The sequence below is a fragment of the Salvelinus namaycush genome, chromosome 31 (genome assembly GCF_016432855.1).
Source record: "Salvelinus namaycush isolate Seneca chromosome 31, SaNama_1.0, whole genome shotgun sequence".
NCBI classification, from domain to species: domain Eukaryota; kingdom Metazoa; phylum Chordata; class Actinopteri; order Salmoniformes; family Salmonidae; genus Salvelinus; species Salvelinus namaycush.
In genome coordinates, this window is record NC_052337.1 from 38,638,139 (window position 1) to 38,664,391 (window position 26,253).

Here is a 26,253-nt window from a genome sequence, read left to right on the forward strand (position 1 = left end):
ACTACAAATCACCGCCGGATGTGATACAGCCTGGATGCGAACCAGATACTATAGTGACGCCTCTTGCGCTGAGATGCAGTGCCTTAGACCGCTGCGCCACTCGGGAGCTTTACACAAATTATAGGCAACCTTCGACACTGACACGTCATTGGGCCCTATATTAGGTAAGCCTACTACATCCCCCCCATTTATATAGCCTACAACAACAGTAGTGACGACTCGTATCTTTCTTATCCTATTATTTGTCACTAAACAATGCTATTTTCGTCCAAATATAACCTAATGGAGTCATAGCCTACGCAGCCGCTGGTGGGCGCTATGGATCTCCAGTGGATGCGGTTTCCACTAGTTACCATGGCCACAAAGTCAAAGATGGCTATATCACAGATACACCATTGTTCTATAAATGTGAAGCATCCGCTTAGCGTTTCCACTCACTAACAAATATGGTATTGAGAGGAAGCCCACTGGCCGGTAGTGGGAGAAGACGGAATGAGATGGACATTGGCCGACATTCTGCACATTTTCTTATCGATGAAACATTTGATCGCAATACAGTTTTCTGTTACCAAAACTATAATATGTTATGAACAGAGTGGTCTACGTTTTGTAGACTTTACCCTTTGCAACAGTTTTAAAAAATCTCGTTGTTTAGGAGTGCAAATGCGAATTGAGTTATTGCACATGCGTACTTCACAGAAGAGGCGTTCCCTAACGAAATATGCAGTGGATGCGGCTGACCAAATAAATTGTAGGCTGCAAAAAGTCTGAAGATTGCCAAAGAGCCAGTGTCCCTCCCAAGCCCCCAGCCCTTTGAGATGCAATTTGACTATGAATAAATTCAATTCACTGAATATATTGCTTTATTGGCAAATGCTGGAATGAATTTGACAAATTATGTAGCTAAAATATTCTGCTGCAGTCATTCATGCCCTCGCCCCGATGAATTGCGCATGCTCATTGTGTCTCCTTCACTGTGCCCTATCTTTGCCAAGCAGATTCTTCATGCTAGTTGGTGTGAGAGAGCTAAAGTACGCTGCCTTTGACAGGGTGAAGGAAGAACAGTGCTCAGACGCTTCACAACATAACATCGGTATGAACAATCTAGCTACTGTTGATATAGCTAATATAAAGCACAACGGTTTATTTGTTATAATGCTGTTTATTGCATGGAAAATGCATGTCACTAACTAGCGCGTTTGTCCAAGGTTAGCCACTGCACCAACTAGCTAGCCCGCTACAAGGGACTATTCCAATGTCCATCTGTTGAGTAATGTGGTTAGCTAGCAAGCTAACTAGCTAGTTCTGAGCACTGGCTAGTGCCCTAGCAAATGTTACATAATGTTGTTTCCCAATGTCGTGCCGTCTCATCCCAAGTATAATTTTGTGTTAAGTCAAGCTATAAATTATTACATTACAATGACTTAATATACGAATTACTTAGATGTTGACTAGTTAGCTAATTTACTGATGAAGTCAAGCCACCCCAACGCAGATGTAGCTAGTTACCTAGCCTAGCCAGCATTCCAACTAGGACAATTTGGCTAGCCTTGCTAAAGACCACTCTCCGAACTGTCCCATCTGTCCTTCGTCCGAAATGGACGGTGCACAATACATGTTAAGCCCGATATTGTTTGTGCCCTATGGCCCTCACCTTCAAGATACTAGCTTTCAGCTAACCTTAACTATCTGCTCAATTTGAAAGATAATCCACTGTTTCTAGGCCGTCATTGTAAATAAGAATTTGTTCTTAACTGACTTGCCTAGTTAAAAAGGTCAAATAAAAAAATCAGGAGTGGATTAACCAGTCTCATTGTTAGGTAGTTGGCAGGATAATACATTTTTACAATTTTATAGCGTTGAACATTAGCTAACTAGAATAGCAAATTATATTTTTTCAATATTATAAATACATTTACTGATTATTACTAACCTGAATTTTAATGAATAGAATGCTTTGCGACATTTAAAGGTATCTCAAAATACACATGAATAGAAATGTCTCTGTAAAATCAACTAGCTAGCCATCGACAAAATTTTGTAATGAATAATGTGGAAATTTAGCAAATTGAGGTGACTAAACTGCTTGGAGTAACATTGGATTGTAAACTGTCATGGTCAAAACTAGAGATTAAACGTTATGAAATGTTCATATCACGATTATAGTGACAAATTATCACAGTTATAAGCATTATCGCGGTATTGTTCAAATGTGCTGGAAATGTTCAAAACGTACTGATACACACACTGAAATCATTTCACCAAGTGTTATATTGAAAAACAACAAATAAAATTAGCAGAACTATGTACTTTGTGTGCATAAACATTTTAAATAGTAACATTAAAGATGGCTGCACGCCCACTCTGTAAACAAGGGAATAGCAAATGTATTATTATTGGTGTTACATTATAATTATTATTACACAGTCTAAATTCTGTGTTGCATTTGAGTATATGCAATGACCCCATGCACAATTTACATAAGTACAAATTAGTCTTAAGAAGAAAGTGATAGTAATTGCAATGAGCCCAACAATTGACATAAATACAGGAGTCTTGTATAGGAGTCTAGTGTTTCTCCTGTTGGACCACTTTTACAACCAAGTCGACGACAGCCGTATTTTAAATGAACAAAATATGTTGGTTGGGTGACTAAACTACATAACGTGTTATCATGTGCAATGGGCGAATAGTCTGCAGACACACGTCGCATACAGCAGCAGAACAACGTGTAACGTTAGTGTTTTTACAAAAGTAGGTAACACTGAAAGCTTCAGTTTACATTATTGACAAGCTATTAGCAAGTTAGACAGACAAAGCATTACATTTTCCCCCATTCCGAAGTCCCCACATGCATTGAGCTAAACGTTCATTTACCTTTCATTCGCTATAAAGTGGGGGTTACGAAGATGACTCAAGAGATTTTAAGTGTTGCCCCCTTTCGCAGCGTTTTTTGTCGTTGCATGTTCTGCAGACAGTGTGACCATCTTCGATTAAGTTTCCTTCAGCACTCTTGTAAAACTCAAAATACGACCACACTTCAGATTTGGACCTCTTAGAAGGCTGAAAAATCTCCCGACCGCTGTCACTGCCTTCCGCCATGTTTCCACACAAAATAAAACCCATGCTGCGCCTGCGTCAGACTGTTGCTAACTTTGGTTGATGCTGGACAGTATTTACCGTGCGTTTTAATGATAATACAATTTAGAAACAGTAATACTAACCGTTGGGAATTTTACCGTGGTTTATCGTGAAACCGGTAACCGTTTCATCCCTAGTCAAAACATGTTGATACAACAGTACCTAAGATGGGGAGAAGTCTGTCCATTATAAAGCGCTGCTCTGCCTTCTGTTAGGTTCTAATTTTTCAGAGTAAAAAACTCATTGACACTAGAGAAGATCAACCAAGTTTAATTATTCTCAAAGGGTCGTTACAGCTGTAATTCAGACAAAGACACGTTCCTACCATCACAAGTATATATACTCCACTTCAGACACCCCCCTTTCTCCAATCCTTACATCTTATGGTTCCACAGGAAGAGGGTAATGGAAGTGGATAATGTTGTACTGTTTTAGCTTTTGTTTTATGTGTGATGTACGTACCTTAATGTGTTTGGAACCCAGGAAGAGTAGCTGCTGGGATCCTTAATAAACACAAATACACTTGTTTTCTTAGTTTGGCTTTGTGATGCCTGCAAATATTGTTACAATATGTGTCTATACCCAGTCCTGTCAAGCCATAACAAGGTTCTAGGTCTGCAAATACTGCTGCCTGTTCTGTCAAGAAAATGCATACCACCTCTGACTTTTCCAAATCAGTCCTGAGGGAATCGTGTCGGCTGTTTGCAATATTCTAGAAAATCACACTCCACTGACTAACCACCTGATCTATGTGAACTGAGTCAAATATTGCAGTGGGACACAGGCCTACGTGTGTTGAATGTCCTGTCTTCTCTCTTCTCCAGGTGCAATGGCTGTTCCTCCTTCATATTCAGACCTGGGCAAGACTGCCAAGGACATATTCAGCAAGGGCTATGGTGAGTTAATAGTAAAAATGTTTGCACACCTGAACAGTAAGGCTAAGGAGGAGAAGCCAAAATTCCACACAAAACAAATGACCACCAGGGAGTTGGATAAAGCAGTGAAGAACAGATCAAGTTACTGTTTATAGCCTGGTCTTGCCAGAATTTGAAACGCAGAAGTCAACTGGGAATCAGTCAATGTGATGTAATACATTTTTAAATTGCACTTGGCTGGCGAGGTTATGGTTTGCTAGAAAGCAAAGCAAACAATATGTGCAATTGAATGCATCATAAACCAATTGTCATTCGTGCTTTCTCAGTCGTCTTTGACTATATCGCGGCCATATGTGTTTTATGACTCTGCGAGTCTGCTCAGATGTAACATTAACTCATCAACCTCTTGTTTAACCATCCAGGCTTCGGCATTGTGAAGCTGGACCTGAAGACCAAGTCTCAGAGTGGAGTGGTGAGTCTTCTGTTACTGTCCTTTTCCCGTTTACTTTCCCCTCTCTCCTCTGTCCCACCTGATCTGCCTCAGCTTCTCTCTCTCTAATCCTGTCTATGGTTCTGTAATAACACAACCGTTCTATAGGTTGTGTGTAAGGCCTGGTGTATAAGACTGTGTGTGTGTGTGTCTGTCTCCCTATCTGCCATCCTAACCCCTGCTCTGTCCCACTGCCTCTTGGATTGCTCTCTACTGTAGATGGTAAGACTCTCTCCCACAGTGTACTGATGTCTGTACTATATACAGCATGATCCGTGATATATGCCGGGAGATGCAGACTGTCTGATCTCACTGTTAAAATTATGTCCAGCTGATGGTAATGTCGGTCTGTTTGCATCTTCATCACTGTCCAGTGAATATTATGATTATTTTTGTCTCCATCCAAATGATCTATCCTTCCTCTCTCCCAGGGATCCAGTCATCCACCATCCTTACCTTGCATCCCTCATTTTCTTGACCTTTATTTTCCTCGCGCACTTTTCTTCTCACCTGTAATGTTTTCTGTGTTTCTCCTCACATAATGCATGATTCTTTCAGGATGTCTTCTGCAGTCAGCACAAAACTGCCCGTTTCAACGATCTGCTCTTCTAGATGTCTCTTTCTCCCGTTCTCTCACTCGCACACTCATTACTCATTCCCCCAGTCCTTTCAAACTCTTTGACCTCAACTCTCTCTCCCCTCACACCCTCGCTTGTCTCACACATTCTCCCACTCTTTTTTTCCTCTCTCACCCTCTCAGGAGTTCAACACATCAGGTTCCAGTAACACAGACACGGGGAAGGCAGCAGGTAACCTGGAGACCAAGTACAAGATGAAGGAGCTGGGTCTGAGCTTCAACCAGAAGTGGAACACCGACAACACCCTGGCTACAGAGGTCACTGTGGAGGACCAGCTGGCTCAGGGACTCAAGGTGGCCCTGGACACATCCTTCGTACCAAACACAGGGTGAGAGAGAGACGTCAATCTGATATGTATGGACAAAACACTAAGAACACCTGCTCTTTCCATGACGTAGACTGACCAGGTGAATGAAGGTGAAAGCTATGATCTCTTATTGATGTCACTTGTTAATTCACACTGATTGAAGTGGATTTAAGTGGAAGAGACAGGTTAAAGAAGGATTTTTAAGGCTTGAGACAATCGACACATGTATTGTGTATGTGTGCCATTCAGAGTGTGAATGGGCAAGACAAAGGATTGAGGTGCCTTTGAACAAGGTATGGTAGTAGGTGCCAGCTGCACCGGTTTGAGTGTGTCAAGAACTGCAACGCTGCTGGGTTTTTCACACTCAACAGTTTCCTGTGTGTATCAAGAATGGTCCATCACCCAAAGGACATCCAGCTAACTTGATACAACCGTGGGAAGCGTTGGATACAACATGGGCCAGCATCCGTGTGGAACACGTTCGACAGCTTTTAGAGTCCATGCCCTGAATTGAGGCTGTTCTGAGGGCAAAAGGGGGTGCAACTCAATATTGGGAAGGTGTTCCTAATGTTTGGTGTACTCAGTGTATATATGCCATTTACAGGTGTTAACGTTTTCGGTGGGCAATAAAAAATCTCCGGGGAGGGGATAACATTGCCTAATAAAGTAGCATGTCTATTCGATGAAATAAATTCCCAAATAAAAGTATTCTCAAATATTTAATGTTCTATGTTATGCTGTGTGTACTGAACTGACATGCATGATTGGTGCTGATGTTCAGATGAAGGGAATGAAATAGTCTATGCGCTCAACTCAAGCAGCGGTGTGTAGCCTACTGTAGCCGCTAGTAAAGTAATTAAAAGCCTATTCTTTATCGCTCACGATGTAACTTTCCAGTGCTTCTATTTTTGCCATGTAATGTTATTAAAACTAAATCAGACGACCTCATAGTAGAATAGTGTACCTAGTCATCTTGTTGTGCATTCTATGCGAGATAAATATTTCTACATTTGTTTGGGGCACTGAGCAAATTCCAGGTCTGCTGAGTGCGAACTTGAACATTGTGAAAATTCTGTGCAACTTCCAGGGCGCACGTTTACTGTGAACGCAGGATGTACCCACTTTAAGTTAGTTTTAACAGTGGTCAAGTAGGCTACTGTGGCTATTTGATCATAATGGGAAAAAACTATGGAGAAAATGCATCTCATAACATTTTAACATGGAAATAGCTGTTCTATCATTTAGCCTACAGTAGCAGCCAACATGGGGTGTTCAATGTAGGCCTACATACCATGAGACTTATCCAATTGTCCTTCAGACAAGGAGGTGACTGAAAATGTTGTCGTGTTAGATTCAAAAAAATACTTTACAAAATAAAATGCTACATTATTCCCATACCATTATTACTGAGAATCAGACAAATCATGCTACTCCCCTATTGCTGTCTACAAATTATCTACAGTACCAGTCAAAAGTTTGGACACACCTACCCATTCCAGAGTTTTTCTTAATTTTTACTGTTTTCTACATTGTAGAATAATAGTGAAGACATCAAAATGATGAAATAACACATATGGAATCATGTAGTAGCCAAAAAAAAGTGGTCCATCGACCATCGACACACAATACCCCCATAATGACAAAGCAAAAACAGGTTTTTAGAAATGTAGCTCTACGGACAATTCATTCAACCTCATGGCTTGGTTTTTGCTCTGACATGCACTGTCAACTGTGGGACCTTATATAGACAGGTGTGCCTTTCCAAATCATGTCCAATCAATTACATTTTTCACTGGTGGACTCCAATCAAGTTGTAGAAACATCACCAGAACTGAGCTTTTCAGTCCTTCTACATAAAAATGATGGGGGACCCCTTTAGTGATGGTAAATTCATCGGGGACTCCCTCGTAATCAGAACACAACTCAAGTGACATAAATATAGCATACAAGGAGTTCTAATAGTGCATGGCCAGACGAACCAAGTCTTGGGTCCCTCGGAAGGAATATTTAAAGGCCCATCTCTTGGCAAATTTCCTGCTTTTCTACACATTTTGTCATGAGGCAGAGAGAGCTTTGCAGTTTTAAAGCTTAAATTACAGTGCATTTATGTTAAAAGAAAATACTTTTTGGGGAATCCAATAAGTATTGAGTTGAAAAATGTATAATTGGTGGAGTAGTGTGGATACCAATATCCCTGTGAGCCTCCCAGGCACATGTTCCATGGATCCCTTGGCCAAAATTATATATAAAGAGACCTGGCCACGGACCTCCTGCAATACCCTACTTTGAAAACGCCTGTCCTAAGCAAGGGGACTGTAATTGGTCGAACTCACAATTTAATACATGTACAAAATCACCTCTTCCCCTAAAAGCATGACGTTCATGACGTTTTTACATGAAAGGCGAGGTTAACTAAAATATGACTTGACTAAAAGATATGAAAGGATTTAGGATTTATTTATTGAAGATGCTATCACCTTTTTTAGAATATCAAGGATCAGATATGAAAGGATATTTGTTGGATGTCTAATTTGCTCTTTCTCTTCTCCATCTGTCCTCAGCAAGAAGAGTGGCAAGCTGAAGACTGGCTACAAGCGTGACTTCCTTAATGTGGGCTGTGATGTTGACTTCGAGGGTCCCATAATCCACGCAGCAGCCGTGGTGGGTTATGACGGCTGGCTTGCCGGGTACCAGATGGCCTTCGATATGGCCAAGTCCAAACTGGCCCAGAACAACTTTGCCCTGGGATACAAGGCTGGCGACTTCCAGCTCCACACCAACGTGTGAGTATCTCAGTGCAGTGGGTCATGGCTAAAAACGCTGGTTTTGTTTTTGTGAATCATCATAAATGTAGACATGTGTTAGATGATAACGTTTGGTAACTGTTGCCCTGTGTCTCTAATAGAAATTGAATCCATAGAATGGCTTAGAACCTCATGTTAAGTCAAAATGACACAACGACAAGATTCCAGTTTAACGTTTACTCAACCGTATTAGCGCAATACATGGTTGCCACTGCACTTAGGCCGTGTTCATCAACGAGACTCCTGCGCAGGCGCACTAATAAGAGTGATAGCACCGTAATAACAGAAATATAGGGATACTTAAAACATGAACTTAACAATCTCCCACTTTTCTTCAAAGACAAAACATCAACAACATAATTAAATGTCCCAAGTTTTATTTAAGTTCCCCGTTACAAGTGGGTTGTGTGACAGTTATTTGTATTACTCAAGCTGCCACTTTACATTACCGAGTACCTTTAGAAGCACAAGAAGTATGGATGTCCCTTTTTAGTCAGACATTCGGCAAGCTGCTCCTTTGTGGCCGACTGGGAAAACTGGTTTGAGGTGTGGAATCACAGTTGTTGCAAAGGTCTGTGAGCCACCCCAGATGAAGTCATCAACATGACAGGCAAGTACTCCAGTCACATTGCAGTCTTGATCAAGCCAATAGAAGGCTGCAGGATCCACTTGTGACATTTTTCTACCTGTACTCAGCATTGTTGCCTTGACTTTGTTGTACCAGTAGAGTGATGCATCTGCCAGGCCATACACACCTTTTTAGTTTCCACAGTGTTCCTTCGCTCTTAGCTTCAGGTGGAGGTCGGATGGGAATGTCCCTTGACAGCTCTGTTCCCTGCAAAAATGCAGATCGGATGTCTATGGAATGAATTTCCAATTTTTTTCTGGCAGAATACTGTCAGCAGCAATCTGAGTGACTAAGGTGCATGTTGGTGAGTCTTTTGGGAGTTGTTTAGCAGCCAGCTCCTCAACCTCTAGCCACTAGACGTGCTTTTGGCACTTTTCCAGGTAAGGATTCTTTAAGTGTACACACCCACCTTGTTGAGACACATTTTTGGCCAATGTCTTTGACTTCCTCAAACACTCCATTTGTCCTCCAGTTACTGAGCTCATCTAGCTTAGCTGAGTCAAATGACACGTCCTTTGTTTCAAGTACATCATCATTTTGAATGTCGTTCTGTTTTCTCGATTTTTCCATTGGTTCAATTCTGAGATGATCTACGAGTGACAGGTCAGCTGACCCTGTTGTACCAGAAAGTGTAGCTGGTTCAGAGTCCTGCAAGTTGTACAAGTTCTGGTGTTTTCCTTTTGCTTTTCCTGCTCGTCCAATGATGGTTGCTGTATGTGGAATACCACTTTCTCTGTCCATGTATTTAACAGTTTGTCCAGTTTTCAGATTGGAACAACCATGTTCTCTTAACACGTGGCTGTTGAATGTTTTCCTAATTTGAACGCTCAATAGTATTATCTGTGTCATGGTTGAAGGTCTCTGCTCCATTTCTTGTTTCAGTGTCCATATCCTTGGATGCGACATCTGGTAGGTTTGTGTCTGTTACTGTGTCCTTTTTCTAATTTTCATTAGGAGGCTGATTCTCAGCAACAGCCCCACCATCTTGTTGATCATTTACTTTCCACAATCTTGAGTGAGTGATGCAGCCTGACAATCATGCCTCCGTGCCTCACAAATATCACCACACCATCTTGGCCAATGACTACTCCCGGTCCTTTCCGTTCTTACCAGTCAACTCGTTTGTAGTACACTTTGTTTCCAGTCTGGTACTACTCATCGTGGGTAGGGTTGCACATTTTGGGGAATATTCAGAGGTGGAAACTTTCCGTGGGAATATATGGGAATTAACGGAAATAGATGCAAATTAATATTAATACCATTTAAATGTAATGTTTTTTGCATTCGATATATTTACCATATTATATGGAGACAGAAATATAAACCTTTTACTTTATCATAAGACATTATTAAATCCTTCCAATAGAATTTAGTTACGAATTGAACTTTAATTGAGTTGACTCTTCACATGGGATGATTTCACGGAACAACAAAAGGGAATATTGAATGAGCCCCAATGATCCATCGCATCTCCCAAAAACGTTTTCAACATGCATCAAAACTAAAGCTTTGGTTGTCTTCCTCTCAGGCTTCCATGTCTTCTCTCTGGACCTCCTCAATGTCCACCTCCTGAACATCAGATTCTGAGGCCTCATCTTCACTGTCAATTTCCAACCTAACTGAGGATGGCTCGTTGTCAGGCTCAAAAAGCCTCAAATTAGCCCGGATGGCCACCAATTTTTCAACCCTTGTATTGGTCCGCCTGTTGTGTACTTTGGTGTGTGTGTTCCCAAACAAGGACCAGTTGCGCTCTGAGGCGGCTGATGTTGGTTGGATTTGAAAGATGATGGAGGCAACAGGGGAAAGAGCCTCAGATCCACAAAGTCCCTTCCACCAGGTGGCTGATGAGATATGTTGGCACGACTGCCGTATTGCATCTCCATCCCAAAGCCCTTGCTTGGAAGTGTACTTCGCCAGACTGCCAAGAACCTTGCCCTCATCCAGGCCAAGGTGGCGAGACACGGTAGTGATGACACAATAGGCCTTGTTGATCTCTGCACCAGACAGGATGCTCTTGCTAGCATACTTTGGGTCCAACATGCACGTTGCGGCATGTATGGGCTTCAGGCAGAAGTATACACGCTTTTTGATGTATTTCAGAACTGCAGTTTCCTCTGCTTGGAGCAACAGTGAAGTGGGCAAGGCAATACGGAATTCTTCTCTTACATCTGCAAGCAGAGTCTGAACATCAGACAGGATGGCATTGTTTCCCTCAATCCATGCAATGGCTACTGCTGTAGGTTTCAGGAGTTTCAGGCTGCTTACCACTCTCTCCCAAAATACATCCAGGAGGATCGGCAGACTGTGATATGGCCATTTCTTGGAGACTCCTTCCCCTCCAGGAGACTGTCAAACATGGTGACAACACCACCCCAATGGGTGTTGCTGGGCAGCTTCAATGTGGTTCTCTTATTCTTCTCACTTTGCTTGGTGAGGTAGATTGCTGCTATAACTTGATGACCCTTCACATACTGTCGTGGAAAATCATCTCAGAAATATAACACTTACAAGAACTTTGTGAATTCAAACATGCTTTTTTAATACAAAGTATATCAAAGCCGGAATGTCCCGCGGAACACACCCCGCTTCCCAGCCCCGGTTCCAACATTTATACACAAATAGCATATGGGTCCACCCCATATGCAAATAAGCATACTTCCCCTAATTCTTCCTGCCATCATTATCTTTTTAGTTCAGGCTTCCTACTTGTTCACACCCAATAACGCCCATATCTGCTTTCAGTTCGATTATAATAGTGACCAGACCCATGCTTGTCTTAAAAATAATATATGTCCATCTATCCTATAGGCCTATGACTTAGCCCTGTAATTAACTCAATGCCTCAGCATGTTCTCTGGTATGTGTGTTTATTGGAATTGGCAGACTATGTGTCTCTTCTATCATTAGTATCCAGTTGCCTTAGGCATATTTCTCTGGTATGTGTGCTTATTGGAATTGTCAGACTATGTGTCTCTTCTATCATTAGTGTCCAGTTGTTTTAGGTGCCCATGTGTCTGGTCAGTATGCACTTAATGGAATCAGCAGACTATGTGTCTAATGGGTCTAAGTGCCCTAAGCACATATTTCTCTGGCAGGTGTATCTTTAGTAGAATCAGCAGACTATGTGTCTCTTCTCTTCATGTAGTCTATTTTTAATGTTCAGCTAGCTTATACATCTATGTGCTGTCCTATACGTATATATGTTATATATGTATCTCATGTACTCCTACAAATCCCTCCTCTGAGGCTAAATAGCCACATAAATTATGCAAATATGACTTTGGAATGGTAAATGAGAATACATATGATGGACAATAAAATAAAATTAAAATAAAAACAAAGTAAAGCATATAAACCAACTAGACCAAACATCTCCAATGTGAAATAGGAGTAAAAGATCCAATCAGAAACAGTAAAGAAAACCTAACTAGACCAAACATCTCCAATTTTCATAAGAGTAAAAGATCTAATTTGGTATAAAAAATAAAAATAATACAATGAATATAATAATAAATTGAATATGAGAAAATCAAAGACCTACATGCAGTTACAAAAGAAAATTGACACAACATCATTCTAAATTTAAGCATTTCAACATGATCCTCCCTCGCAGACACCTCTCTAATAAAGTGATATCAATGATACCAACCTTTGTTTAGAAAATTAAGGACATGGTCCGTAGACACTTGTAACCAGAATACCCTCTGTCATCTAACATGTTCTTGAAATTAACCTAGTTTTTAGAAGGCATAACTAGCTTTAATTAAAGAAAACCATATATATTCATCAATATATATATCTAAAAATTCAAAGAAACATACAAAGAACACAAAGCTTTAGGCAAAATAAAAATGCTAAAACCCCATTATCTAGGAGCACAGCCCTCATCCTTACAAATAAGACAATCTCCTCTTTAACACTTGGCACAGAAAAAAGGTTCTGGGTGATGGTTATGACCATCCTCATGAATTTTTGTACACCACTTGCAATTGTAACGCGAATGACACTTTTTGAATTCCTTCGGTGTTATGGCTGTAAAAACATTCATATTTTCCTTTAACCACGGTACTTCTGTCTAATTGAGGTCCATTTGATTCAGTTCTAATGATATAGGCAGCACAATCGTTGTCTCCCAGCATGGTCTTATTCAACATAGTTTTACCCCTAGTGCTTACCCAGAGCAATCCTATATTCTATGTCACACAAGGGAATAGAATACTTTCTATTGTTACAATGGTCATTTTTCCAACTTACACAGTTTTTAAATGATGCTGGTTCAGAGACTATTAAAAGATCAGACAAAGTTGATTTTCTACACAAAATACAATTGTCCATTTTTTGTGTTTGTTTTCCATATACTTAGCTCATTCGTATCACTCCTTCTTCACTACTTCTTCTCATGTGGTGTCCCTGAGTGGTTCTGATTCTGATATATCTAATTCTGTCGCTTTTTCAATGTTCTTATCTTGAGGTAGATCATTAGAGTTTATCAGAAAGTTCCAAATGTCAGTAAAAAATTATCCTGACTCTGATGTCTCAGGTTGCTTTGTGGATACGGTGGTCTGCTTGGTAAGGGAGGTCGATGTCATCTTAGTGGTAACTACTGTGGTCGTCACAGCAGCCGCCACCCTTGTTGTCACAGGTTCTTCCTGTTCAGGTGCAGGAGTAGGATCAATCTTAATGACCGTGGTGCTACTCCCTTCGGTCACTGTTATTCTTGTTATTTCAACTATTAATTCTTCACCTTCAACTGGTTCAATCTGATTCATGATGAGCACCCTCTCGTCTTGTTCTTTGATTAATGTCAGGTCACATCCTTTCGGATCCCAAACGACTTGTCCCTTTGTTTGGTGATGTGTCCATCCACAGAGTGCCATCTCCGGTAAGGGTTTGATCCTTATGATTGAGATAGACTTCAGTTCTCCTGCTTCTGTTATAAGTTGAGGTGGAACAGAGATTCTAACCTTGTCAGTCTTTTTGGATTGTTCGGCTGATTCCTTTCTCCTCTTCCTGCTCCCACCATACATCTTGATTGTGCATTAGTCTGTTGTTTCTATACTAGCATTCACTATTACTTCTGTTATGTCAATGTCATTATTCTTTTGTTGTTCTAACATCAATTGTCTGTAAAGGAGGCCATTCAAAAGTTTAAAAGTCAATTGTGGGGAAATCCCCATTTTCTTCAGCTTGCGGGACTTTTCCTTCTCTTTCTTCACCTGAGGCTCCCTCCTCAGGCCGGACTTAGCTTCCATCTGGAAGGGTTTCAATTTTAGGGAAGAAATGTTCTCATTCTGTTCCTTGTGAGGCCTCTCCTCCTCTTCTGGGTGCATTAGTCGGTGCACCTGTCACATTTTGGCTTTCACTCGATTTGCTGTTTTCTTGGCTCCTCCCTGGTGAATCAGCATCCTCTGTGTCCTCATCTCTATATGGTTGTGTCCTTCTCTCTGTTGGGACTCAGGTGCAGTGGTTCAGATGGTACCACGTCTGGCTTCCTTTCACTTGGACGGCCGTTCTTGTTGCTTTGGCCACCTCATAGGGTCCTTCTCTCCTCGGTTGATCCCACTTCCTCCGGAACACTCGAACGTGGACTAGATCTCCTGGTATCACTGGGAGAGGTCCTTCTGGTCCCCTTGGACCATCCGACGCGGAACCTCTCGTCCTGGTTCAGGTTTCTGCCTTCTTTCTGTGAGGCATTCATACTTAGAGACTTATGGCCTCTGTTCTATGATTGCACCATACATCCTCTTACTTCCATCTTTCATCACACAACAAACTGACATTCCAGCTGAAGCTGGCGAACCCCTCTCCTTCTGGTTTCCTAAACATAAGACTTGGAAAACAACAGACAAAACATAACAGCATTGACAATGTTATGTGTTATGCATAAACATATTCATGAAAACTGAAATCTGAGACCATGACAATTCCCACTCTCTCTTCACCTGACTCTATGCCTCCAGGATACTTTTCTGCTGGACTCCACAAAAATAAAAGCCCTAAAAAGCTTCCTCATGCTTCCACCCAGTCTTCCCCTTTTGGCCCCAGGTTCTGAGAGGTGTTCCCAAATCATGTCATTTTTTACTTAGTTTCCCATCTGCTCTATTTCAACTGATAATCATGTGCATAACCTTAATCAACATTATCTCTTCTTGACGTAATTCAACACTATATATGCTTTCACATCAATTCCTTTAACATGTTTGTTTAGAGTATAATATCCTATCATCTATTCTTTTTCACATGATGCATTAAAAAATGAAACAAGTAGCCCCCAAACTCAACCCAGTATGTCTATAGTGGAATCTAGTCTCTCTCTCTCTCTCTCTCTGATTCCACGTCCTCTGTCATGGTGTTTTCAAGCTCACCCCTTATTCAGCTGGACCTCACTTCTCGTGAGACTTATGTACCCACCAAAGAGAGACATGAAGAACTTTACCACTGCAGTGTTGTAAGAAGTATACCACCAGCCTGGTGTATCTTGATGTACACTCAGTCTCCAGAATGCAGCCCAAGCCCTTCCATTTCTGGCTGTTTTTTCCTGAGGACATACACACTAACACATGGGTTATTCCCTGACAGACTTTCTTCTTATAGCAAGATCACTAAATCTTAATTTTTAATAACAGCCCTATGTAACCATTCTGCCTCAAATACCTGGCCTCCTGCCACAGAAATATTCATAATGATAGTCAAATGATGGTCCCTACAGCAACTGCTGTAAAATAACATATAATCAGTCAAGTGTCTTCCAGTTGGATTAATATCCAATCCTAACAAAACTAAGTCATAAGTTTCTTAAACTTTTGCTCTAATGTTCAAAATGCCACCACTTATTCTTTTTACCATATCTTTAGATATGTGAATTGTTCTATTTACTTTAGAATTGTCCCTATATTTTACACAGCCAGCTGTCTTTCCTTTTCTGTGAATTATCTCTATTATTATACATAGTTTCTAGAAATAACACCCCTTCACTACCATTACCTTCATTTATGAGTCCCCTAACCCATAACAGCCATTGTTTGATACATACTTAAAACATCCTTAAGTCAATTTATATATCATTTATATCAGTATCAGTCCCTCCTCAGGAACATATACACAACCTTATGTTCCTCAAAACAAAAATAAATTGACCAAACGAGAAAAAGAGAATTTTTTTTAAATAATAATTACACATTTGCAATAAATTACCACTAGTTGTAATGTAATTAAACCTGGAGAAAACATCCATCTGTTTCATTCTATGCCCATGTTATTATTGGTCTCTTTCTTCTTCATTCTTGGGCATCATCGCACAACAGACTACCTATTTATTCAATTAAACATTACATTTTATCATTACAATTCCAATGACATTATAAAACAAAAGAAACAAAAAACCTTATCTAAAATTCTGTAAGTTTTGTCAACCTCCTTGTCTCAGGATTAGATTCCAGAGCTTCCCTAGGCCTATTAAATTTAAACAGTTCTATATCTAAATAACTAAACAGTTATTTTTTTTTATTTTTTTTAAATACATTTTCCAACCCAATATTCAGGATAACAGTCCTTAGTGTTTATTTTAACTCAAATTTGACCTTATCTATTCAATACACATCATCCCTTTAATAATTAACATTTATACTAAACACTTTTATTACCAGTAGTATCTATTTTCCCAATAGCCCTTTTGTCTCAGTTTCTCTCATGAGCGGCCTGATAATAAAAAGGTCAGTACCCCAATTCCTTTAAGTCATTATTCTCCCAACAAATATAATGTCATTTCAGCATGTCTTTTTTTTTTTTTTAGATACAGTTCACAGGTCATCAGACACAATTGTCCCTCACTATTCAGTCGGTTAGGGTGGGTTTGAGCTCCACACCCACTTGTAGTGATATTCTCTCCCATGCCTTAAAGCATTCTGACGTCACCTTTTATGATAACTCCCTTATTCTACTGGTGATCTCTCAGATGAATTACAGATGAGGTATTAATCAACAAAACCCTCACAGAAACCCACACTCCAATAAACCCTTTGGAATAACTTTCAACACTTTTTATATGCATAATGAACAAAGCACATTTGTGTATTTACCCAAAGACCATAACCCCAAGGAACTGATAATTTTTCCTATGAACTCATGTTATATCAAAATTAAAATTAAAATACAACCTATTTGAATAAGTTATTCAATTTAAGGGTACAACTCTTCATAATTTTCCCAGGGACATAATAGTTTTTCAAAGTAATTATACAGTTTGAATAGAGTCTGGTGTCTTTTAAACATTTTATAAGTATATCCCACCTGTTCCAACAATTTCTAGTAAAAGGTGATCAGTCTTTCACAGGAAATTCTTAGGATTCAGGGCATTTTGACACCATTAATATGTTTCCACTCCCCCTTTCTTTAGGAACAACTTAAATACATTTTTCAAAAACATTTCCATCCTTTTGCATACCCAATTTGAAACTGAATTGGAAAAAACCCTTCCAATAAATCTACTAATGCATATTCATTCCCAGTACATGGTGTACTTACTAGTGAACCATAAGCCAATAACGCAAAGGGACTGGACTCACTCATCCAGAACTCCATTTTTTAGCCTTATCCAGATATTTTTATTTTTAAAGCGGCTGACTTTAATTAACTGCTTTCCACAGTAATGCAGTCTCCAATGACATTTTGACCAGAGAAGATTAAACCCTTTTTTTCTGGAAACGAAAGTATACATATCGTTAATATTCACAATGTTACCTTTTAATCAGCAAATAGTTTTTATTCCATAAACATCTTAACAGTTTTCAGAGAATGACGGTATAGAATGTCTAACAATTAAAATTCCATCTGTACTCTACTAGATGTCAAGTCAAACGTGATCTAATACTTCTTCTTGACCACATATAAACTGTAATCTCTATGAAACACTCATTGTTTGCTCAGAGACTATACACCGCCAAGTAAAAAATTCCATTCTCACCAACCTCAAACCGATTAGTTGTTTGTTATTTTGACAAGGATATAAACTCTTGTATAGCGGCATTTCCTGCTACCGCACTAAGTTCTAGTGTCACATTACACTAATTTTCCCCATACCCGCTATACCCATATTCAAAACAGAGAGCTATTTTCTTATTCGTTCTTAAATATTGTCAATAGTTCTGCTAATCACCCGCACGTCTGCGAGGACTAGAGGAACCACATTTGTACCTCATCGCAATGTATTTTCTGATGATAGAATGTTGACATCAGAACGCCTGCAAATCGAGCTTCACATTTTGGTCCCATGCGACTGTGCCTCCCTTATTCTATTCATCCTGTTTATCAGGTAATAGTGTCCTTCTCTCTCTATGCTATGGAAACAGTCATTTTGTTGTCATGCCACTATTTATTTATTTATTTTTCCTAAATACTCCCATGTATTATACACCTTTTATTTACTATTTTTCCGAGGTAGAGCTAATCCCCTTTCCAATTAATAATTCATTTGTCACATCACTTAATTTCTCTTATCAAAGCCTGCTCTATATAGTACAGACATTATTTCTGAATACTACAGATGACTTAATGTCTTATTCTAGTACAGTACTTCAAATATCACTGTGTTTTTCCCTTTACAGATATCATTATTTATTCATTTTATCCGTTTGGTTTATTCTATTCTTATAGCTCTAATCAATTTTATGATTACATTTACATTACATTTAAGTCATTTAGCAGACTCTCTTATCCAGAGCGACTTACAAATTGGAAAGTTCATACATATTCATCCTGGTCCCCCCGTGGGAATTGAACCCTCAACCCAGGCGTTGCAAGCACCATGCTCTACCAACTGAGCCACACAGGTCCACTGCCCGCTCCGTTAAGATCTCTATCTAACGTCTTACTTTTACCTTTATTTATTTATTTTGTCTATACTTTCTTACCTCTACTCTATATTCTTATTGTTTGATCCTATGGTCAATTTACTAGTGAGTCAAGCCTCCCCTGTTCTCCTGTTTTATCCTGGCCACTCCATTTTGCACCCCTCTCTGCTCTTCAGGCTATTTTTAGACCGTAGCTTCTGTAGACACAGAGTGATTGACGGCCTGTTTTTTCCTCTTCCTTTGTTTCACCGTACGTGAATTCTTTATGTCCTGGATTCCACTATTTATCTTAACCTACCTAGATTCGTTTTTAACTTTATAGTATAATTTCAATTTATCGGCGATTCTGTTTTCTCTTTTGTTACCCACTGTTCTATCCGTATTTATACTATTCGGTTAACGCCTTTTTAAGTATTTTTATTTATTATTTGTTTTGACACCTTTTTGTTATTTTTACCGCGGTCTCTTACCACTTTATCACATCAGTGTTTTTATCCTTGATTACAACTTATTTTACTTCGATGTTTCTTAATTCCGTTCCATCTGCCTAATAGCAGTTAACTGCACCCTTCTACAACTCTATACTCTATTCACAGGAGGGCTGCGCGCTCCCTCTTCTGGACGTTCTGCCTACACACACACAACCTGTCCTATCTTTCTTCCTAATGTTCTATCTTTACACAGATCCACTCATTTCTTACAACATTTTCATTCATCCTTTTTATTTTTCATCTGTTCATTCAATCCCTTTGTTTTTACCTCAAAACAACTTAGTCTTTCTTTATTGACTTAATTCACTTCCTCCTACATAAGCCTAGACTGCTAAGATTTCTACAATATGACGAGACTACTGTCTAATCGGATCAGCTTGTCTTCATATCCTATTCACCCCCCCAATACTGATCTTTTCTTCTATTATTAGAGTAGTATTGTGGCGTGACCTACTGAATTACAAAACCCTGTTAGCTAGACAGAGCGGTTTTTTATTCGCAGGATTTCTTTTGCATTTGAACGCCGCACAATCGGGCAAACGTCCTAAATATTTCACCCGTACAGTCCTCCTTTCAGAGCGGTAACTATGCATATTTATTTAACTACTGATTTATGTTTTGACCGTATAATTTACTTTTGCAGTTGAACGCCGCACAATCGGGCCAACGTTTTCCTGCAACCTAATATTTCACCCGTACAGTCCTCCTTTCAGAGCGGTAACCATGAAATATTTATTTAACTACTGATTTATGCTTTGACCGTATAAGCTACTTTTGCAGTTGAACGCCGCACAATCGGGCTAACGTTCTTTCTGCCTTCTAAATATTCATCCGTTCAGTCCCCCATTCTGGGGCGGTAGCCATGAAATATTTATTTAACTACTAAATATTCACCAACAGACCCTTCTGCCGTGAATATCCCACCCAAGCAGACCTCTTTAAAAATGTTCCTTTTCTAAAGAGCGGTATCGTGGCTTCCTAACTACTTATTTATGCAGTTCTCTATTATTTTTAGAGCCGTTATTCATAAGTAACCTGTCCAAGCATTCCTTCTACTAATTTTATTGAAGAGGTATCACAGGATTTTCTACCTACATTATCTGTCCCTTATTATAGCCAGCCATCTCAGCCAGATTCGCAAACAACCGCATCATTTAAGCTACACATTCAAACGGTCTGATCAGAACGAGCGCATGCACCGCTAAACACCTAACATAAGCAAAGTTCACAGCGCCTATTCACTCAGTCTCTATACTACATGCACATACATTTATATTTAATACTATTCCCCAAATTACACATACATGCAAATTCATTGAATTCAAAAGTTCTTGTAAGTGTTATATTTCTGAGATGATTTTCCACGACATATTTGGCGAGCTAGCCAGGAGGGACAGGGACTGAGGAATGGCGTTCAGGGCTGGAGATAGTTTCTTTGGACAATCTTGCAAACACTATGGCCACAACTATGAAAAAGGTAAGCTTGTTCTTACATAGTTGAAATGTTTGTATGGATTGCTTCAGAGATCCTGTCTCAGCGAGAGGGGCGCCATGTAAGTCTCTCTTTCAAATTTCCTAAAAAGAAACCAGTAAATACTAAAGAACTTTTGAATTCACAAAGTTCTTGTAAGTGTTATATTTCTGAGATGATTTTCCACGACAATACCTAACCATTTCCTTGGCTCTCTTGTAGAGTATCTATTGTTTTCAGTGCCATGATGTCCTTGGGGAGCAGATTCAATGCATGAGCAGCACAGCCAATGGGTGTGATGTGAGGGTAGGACTCCTTCACTTTAGACCAAGCAGCCTTCATGTTCGCAGCATTGTCTGTCACCAGTGCAAAAACCTCCTGTGGTCCAAGGTCATTAATGACTGCCTTCAGCGCATCTGCAATGTAGAGACTGGTGTATCTGTTGTCCCTTGTGTCTGTGCTCTTGTAGAATACTGGTTGAGGGGTGGAGATGTAGTTAATTATTCCTTGCCAACGAAGATTCAACCACCCATCGGAGATGATTGCAATACAGTCTGCTTTCTCTATGATTTGCTTGACCTTCACTTGCACTCTTGAACTCTGCATCCAGAAATTCCGGAAATTTACCAGAAAGTTTCCAACCCTTTGCAACCCTATCGGTGGGTCGAAGCTGTTTACGCAGAGTCCTGCGAATTCTCTCTGAACACTCTGCTTCAGTGAACGCTTTTCTTGCTACATGTAGTGCTGAAAGGTGCTGTCCCACCCATGCAATCATACTTGTCGCTTCTCGTGCTGGTGGCTTGTCAACCTGTAGAGGGAAGGTTATGGTTCTGTCCCAACACTAGTTGGTATGGGCTGTAACTATGAACATTGTGTATTGAGTTTTTTGCCATCAAAGCCCAATCTAGGGCTGTTTTCCAGTCACATCCATTGTCTTGCTTCACTTTCAGCATGATCTCTGTGAGTGTTTGATTATGTCTCTCCAAAAGTCCATTGCTCCATTGACTGTATGCAGCAGTTTACTTCCATGTTGAAGTTCTCTGCCATTTCTCTTATTTCATTATTATTGAATTCTCCTCCATTGTCTCTGTACAATTTCTGGGACGGGCCATACACTTATCCAGGAATGAATGACGTGCTTGACGATTTCACTGGGTTTCTTTGTATTCACAATGCTTCTAGCACTGAAGCGTGTGAAGTGGTGGATTATGTGAAGGTACCACACACTTGGTCCCAGCTCATGTAGATCTGTACTTGGAAGCCAGTGGCAAACCAACAGCTGGTCTGGGCTTAGGGTTGCTTTGTTTCTGGCATGTTTCACAACTGTTAACTATCTGCCGTAGAATGGAAATACTCTCATCATTATTCCCAGAACTGCGGAGTAATTTCTGAAGCCTGTCGACTGTAGCATGTCCAAACTGTTTGAAGTTTTAACAATACTTAGTTTTTCCTCTGTGGTCATGTTCTCTGTGTCCGTCAGAATAAAATTTTTACATGGACTCTGTTTGATGTCTTTGTCTAAAATGCTTACACAATAGTGGTCTAAGGTAGTAAGTTCAAGGGTCACTGGTTGTTTAAACATCACTGCCTTGTCATTTTTTGTGTCTAGTTCAGCCCCTGCCTTCTTGAGGGAAGCTTTGCTTAATTAATAGCAAGGGGATATCTGTAGGGACCACCTCTGTTTCAATGTGACTCTTAGTCTGACCAATTTTTGCTGGTATCTTTGTAGAATGGATGATTCTCCCATCTCCAAATTTGAAAGTTCCGTTGCTTGGTGTGTCAATCATATTTTGTACTTTCATATTTAGTTCACTGACATAGCTATCAAGCCAATTTGCACCACAAACTGTGCATGTACAATCACAGCAGATCTTAAGGATTCAACTATGAAGAGCTCAGTATCAGAAGCAGGTTGGTTTGAAAACAGTAATGTTTCTGTGTTAAACTTGTTCATTTTTATGAGGACAGTCTTTAACCCAGGGCTTTGACAAATAGCACATTTTGATCTCCTTCCATATCTGTCAAGTGGATTTGTGCCGGGCAATAGCGCCCTCGTCTGTTTGTCTTGAACGTGACTTTTTGGCGCCTTTTCTCTGCTGCTCAGTGTAATATGCTGCATCACTCACTTTTCATTCCATATGTTATTCATTGACGCAGGTCAGCACACAGTACAAGCAGTCCCTACCATTTTGTTGTTGTTTACCTTTATTTAACCAGGCAAGTCAGTGAACAAATTCTTATTTTCAATGATGGCCTAGTGGGTTAACAGCCTTCAGGGGTAGAACGACAGATGTTTACCTTGTCAGATCGGGGATTCGATCTCGCAACCTTTTGGTTACTAGTCCAACGCTCTAACCACTAGGCTACCTACCATCCAGACAGGCAGTGTCTAGCAACTTGAAAGCTAACACTGCATCCGGGAGAACCATCAAGTACTTGCGCATCCTATTGTACCTCTATTCGAAATCAATGACGTAGTCCGTCATTGCAACCGAAATGTCCTTAGTAACACTGTCAAAGTTTGAATATGCCTCGTAGGCACGTTCTTTCTCTTTAAGAAACACAGAATCCAGTGCTCTAATCGTAGTTCCCATACCGTCATCCTTGTTCAAATCCTCAACGGATATTTCCATCGCTGTATCTCTCGCTCTTCCCTCCAGCGATAATACCACCGCAAGTGCTTGCTTTTTCACGTCCAGATTAGTAACGAAGTTCCCATACCGTCATCCTTGTTCAAATCCTCAACGGATATTGCCAGTGCCGTGTCCAGATTCCAAGTTAATTTCCCCAACTTTCATACGACCTCGTCGAAGCGAGGTGGCACATTGTAGTTATTAACCATCCTCTGCGACCAATGTTAACTCCCAAATGACACGACAAGGTTCCAGTTTAACGTTTACTCACCGTATTAGCACGATACATGGTTGCCACTGCACTCAGGCCAGTATCATCAACGAGACTCCTGCGCAGGCACCGTAATAACAGAAATATAGGGATACTTAAAACATGAACGTAACATCTCTAACCCTGGCAATTTGACTGGTTAACTCATGGGTACACTTAAAATGTTTGCCAGTCCACCCATAATGCCTCCGTTGACATGAATGGGGAAGCCCCGTTCTATGGATTCTTTCTCAGTAATAATGTTATGGAGCAGGGAGGTATTCATTCATTTTAGGATTGTTTCTTACAGTATCTTGCCCTCCTTCAGGAACAATGGAGAGAGGTTGTCTAGGAGTATGAACTAGTGCTTGATTTGGGCAGGTCTATCTGTTCTCTCCTCTTTCAGTAATGATGGGACTGAGTTTGGAGGTTCTATCTACCAGAAGGTGGATGACAAGCTGGAGACGGCGGTCACTCTGGCCTGGACGGCCGGCAGCAACAACACACGCTTCGGCATCGCAGCCAAATACGCCCTGGACAAAGACGCTTCCCTGTCTGTGAGTAACACACACAAACACACTCTGTCTATCTTAGTCTCAACCCAGGCTCTTGCTGTAGCCCCACCCCTAGCAGGGATGCAGCTCTTTGCAATTAATTCAGATTTGCGCACCAGAACACGTTCGATGACGGCCTGTGTCTCCCCCTGCAGGCCAAAGTGAACAACGCCAGCCTGATTGGAGTCGGCTACACCCAGACCCTCAGGCCAGGTGAGTCACAATCACCATTGTGATCTAATGACTGATTGATTTGATTAGAATTCATGATGTCCTCGGAGCAAGGTCTCTGAACACAACTGTCATTTTAGGTCGCGCTATACTGCTTTACATCTCCAGGATATTCCTCTCCTCTGTAGGTGTGAAGGTGACTCTGTCAGCCCTGATCGACGGGAAGAACTTCAACACCGGCGGCCACAAAGTGGGCCTGGGCTTCGAGCTGGAGGCATAGAGCGGCGGGAACAAGACCCAACAACCAAGAGAAGAGCCCAGAACCAATCACCCCTCATTCCCAACCCCACACACCCTACCACAGCCCTTATCCAAAACCACCATCCTGTAGACACTCCATTCCCACCTCTCTCTCACACACCACAGTCCCTTTCCACTCACACACATTGAGTGTTTTGGCAGTAATAGTCAAACCTGTGGCCGCCATGTCCGTCTTGACTAAAGTAGCTGAAATACACGAATGAGACCGAGAGAGGCATTCTGTAATGTCATGGCTGTTATAGTCTAGCCTTTTGGTTTAGTTAGTTAATTAGTTAGTTATCTGGTCATTAGTTAGTTATACTGGTCATCTAGTTTGAAATTGAGTGTTTCAGTCTGAGTGCATAAAGGCAGGCACTGGGGATGGATACCTCCCCTTTTAACTGACGTTGTATAGAAACACTGTGGCTAAGTTATTTCTCTTCTGACTGGTTACTGAAGTGACACTAATATTTCAGTAGGAGTTTGGATGAGTAGTCCTCGGGTAAACGTGTCGCTCGTGTGAACTTACATACGTTTATATTCCCCTTCGTATTTCATTGTAAACATGTCTGAATGAATATCGGGTGTAGAACAGAAGGCTTAGTAAGGATGGAAGCCGGATGCAGTTGAAGCCCGGTGTTCTCTTGGTTTAAAAAGAATGCCGTCTGTTTCTTTTGTATTGGTTTGAGTATAAAATGTTTTGGGTGTATTTTGGTTGTGCTGTGTTGTGGACCATGGTGCCCGTCAAACCCAGTGTGATCATAGGACGTTTGTGATTTTGGATGTGCACAACTTCAATTGTATGTTTTCATATCACGGGGTGTAAACCGTTAGTTTTGGCCACAGGCCTGGTGGAAAGAGGCATTTTACAGCCAGTTCAGCCAATTTTCGTTCAATTCCTGATTTGACCGAACTGAGATTTTAATTGAGCCCAACCCTGAGAGGGAACCAACCATTTCGCCACCGCTACAGTCTGCTGTTACTGTAACTACACTGAAGAGGGGAGTCTGCAGGAGAGGTTAAGGAAGATTCTACATTACCCATACAGCGCTACAAAACGGAAGGACCTATTAGGAGTGTTGTCGGCTGAATGCAGTTCTACATGTCCCAAAACTCAACATTTCTTCATCTCCTTGTCTTTGCTCTGAGGCCACTCTTCTTTAGAGGACAGCTGGTAGGTGAAAGCAATATGGTGGGATCTTCCAGTAGGTGAGAAAAGATGGCATTTCTACAGTGTTGCTTATATCTATCTAGTCTTGTTAAGATCTGTGGTCACATGACGAGGGATGTGGATGTTGTTGCTCATGCTGTTTTAGACCTACACCCCTTCCTGGCTGTCATTGGTGCCCTCGGGAGCCAATCGACACTCCCTGTATGTCCCACTCTCTGTACATAGTATACATATTCTCCTCCCCGAGTTTCAACACTCGTACCGTTAGACAACATTTGAAGGGAGGCTGTTGTGTAGGCTCGGTCCCTCCTTTACCAAGTCATAAACCATGAATCCATGTATCTTTGTTTTCTTTCCATTTTTGTCATAATTATGAATCTTTTTGAATTGGTGTGTTCGAGACACAGCACCTCGTTTTTTCCCCCAAAACTCAAGTAATGGAATTCTAATTAAAAAAAACTTGTCCTGATGATGTTGTCTT

The 26,253-nt window shown here is 40.6% G+C and overlaps 1 protein-coding gene across 1 annotated transcript; it reads left to right on the top strand.

Annotated features, from left to right (window-relative positions):
• Positions 1 to 986: 986 nt before the first annotated feature.
• Positions 987 to 26,242, top strand: LOC120025666 (voltage-dependent anion-selective channel protein 2-like). The gene is made up of 8 exons (XM_038970217.1): positions 987 to 1,093; positions 3,966 to 4,037; positions 4,439 to 4,488; positions 5,267 to 5,472; positions 8,013 to 8,234; positions 23,983 to 24,133; positions 24,286 to 24,343; positions 24,490 to 26,242. Exons 1-8 carry the CDS (start codon positions 1,006 to 1,008, stop codon positions 24,579 to 24,581), a joined length of 939 nt encoding a protein of 312 aa, XP_038826145.1. The 5' UTR covers positions 987 to 1,005; the 3' UTR covers positions 24,582 to 26,242.
• The last annotated feature ends 11 nt before the right edge of the window (positions 26,243 to 26,253 follow it).

Bases quoted from the DNA above. Each gene is read 5' to 3' on its own strand.
- LOC120025666 (XM_038970217.1), top strand. From the start codon at position 1,006: ATGCTAGTTGGTGTGAGAGAGCTAAAGTACGCTGCCTTTGACAGGGTG. The intron at 1,094-3,965 runs GTATGAACAATC...TCTCTTCTCCAG, and splicing joins CGCTTCACAACATAACATCG to GTGCAATGGCTGTTCCTCCT. The intron at 4,489-5,266 runs GTGAGTCTTCTG...TCACCCTCTCAG, and splicing joins CCAAGTCTCAGAGTGGAGTG to GAGTTCAACACATCAGGTTC.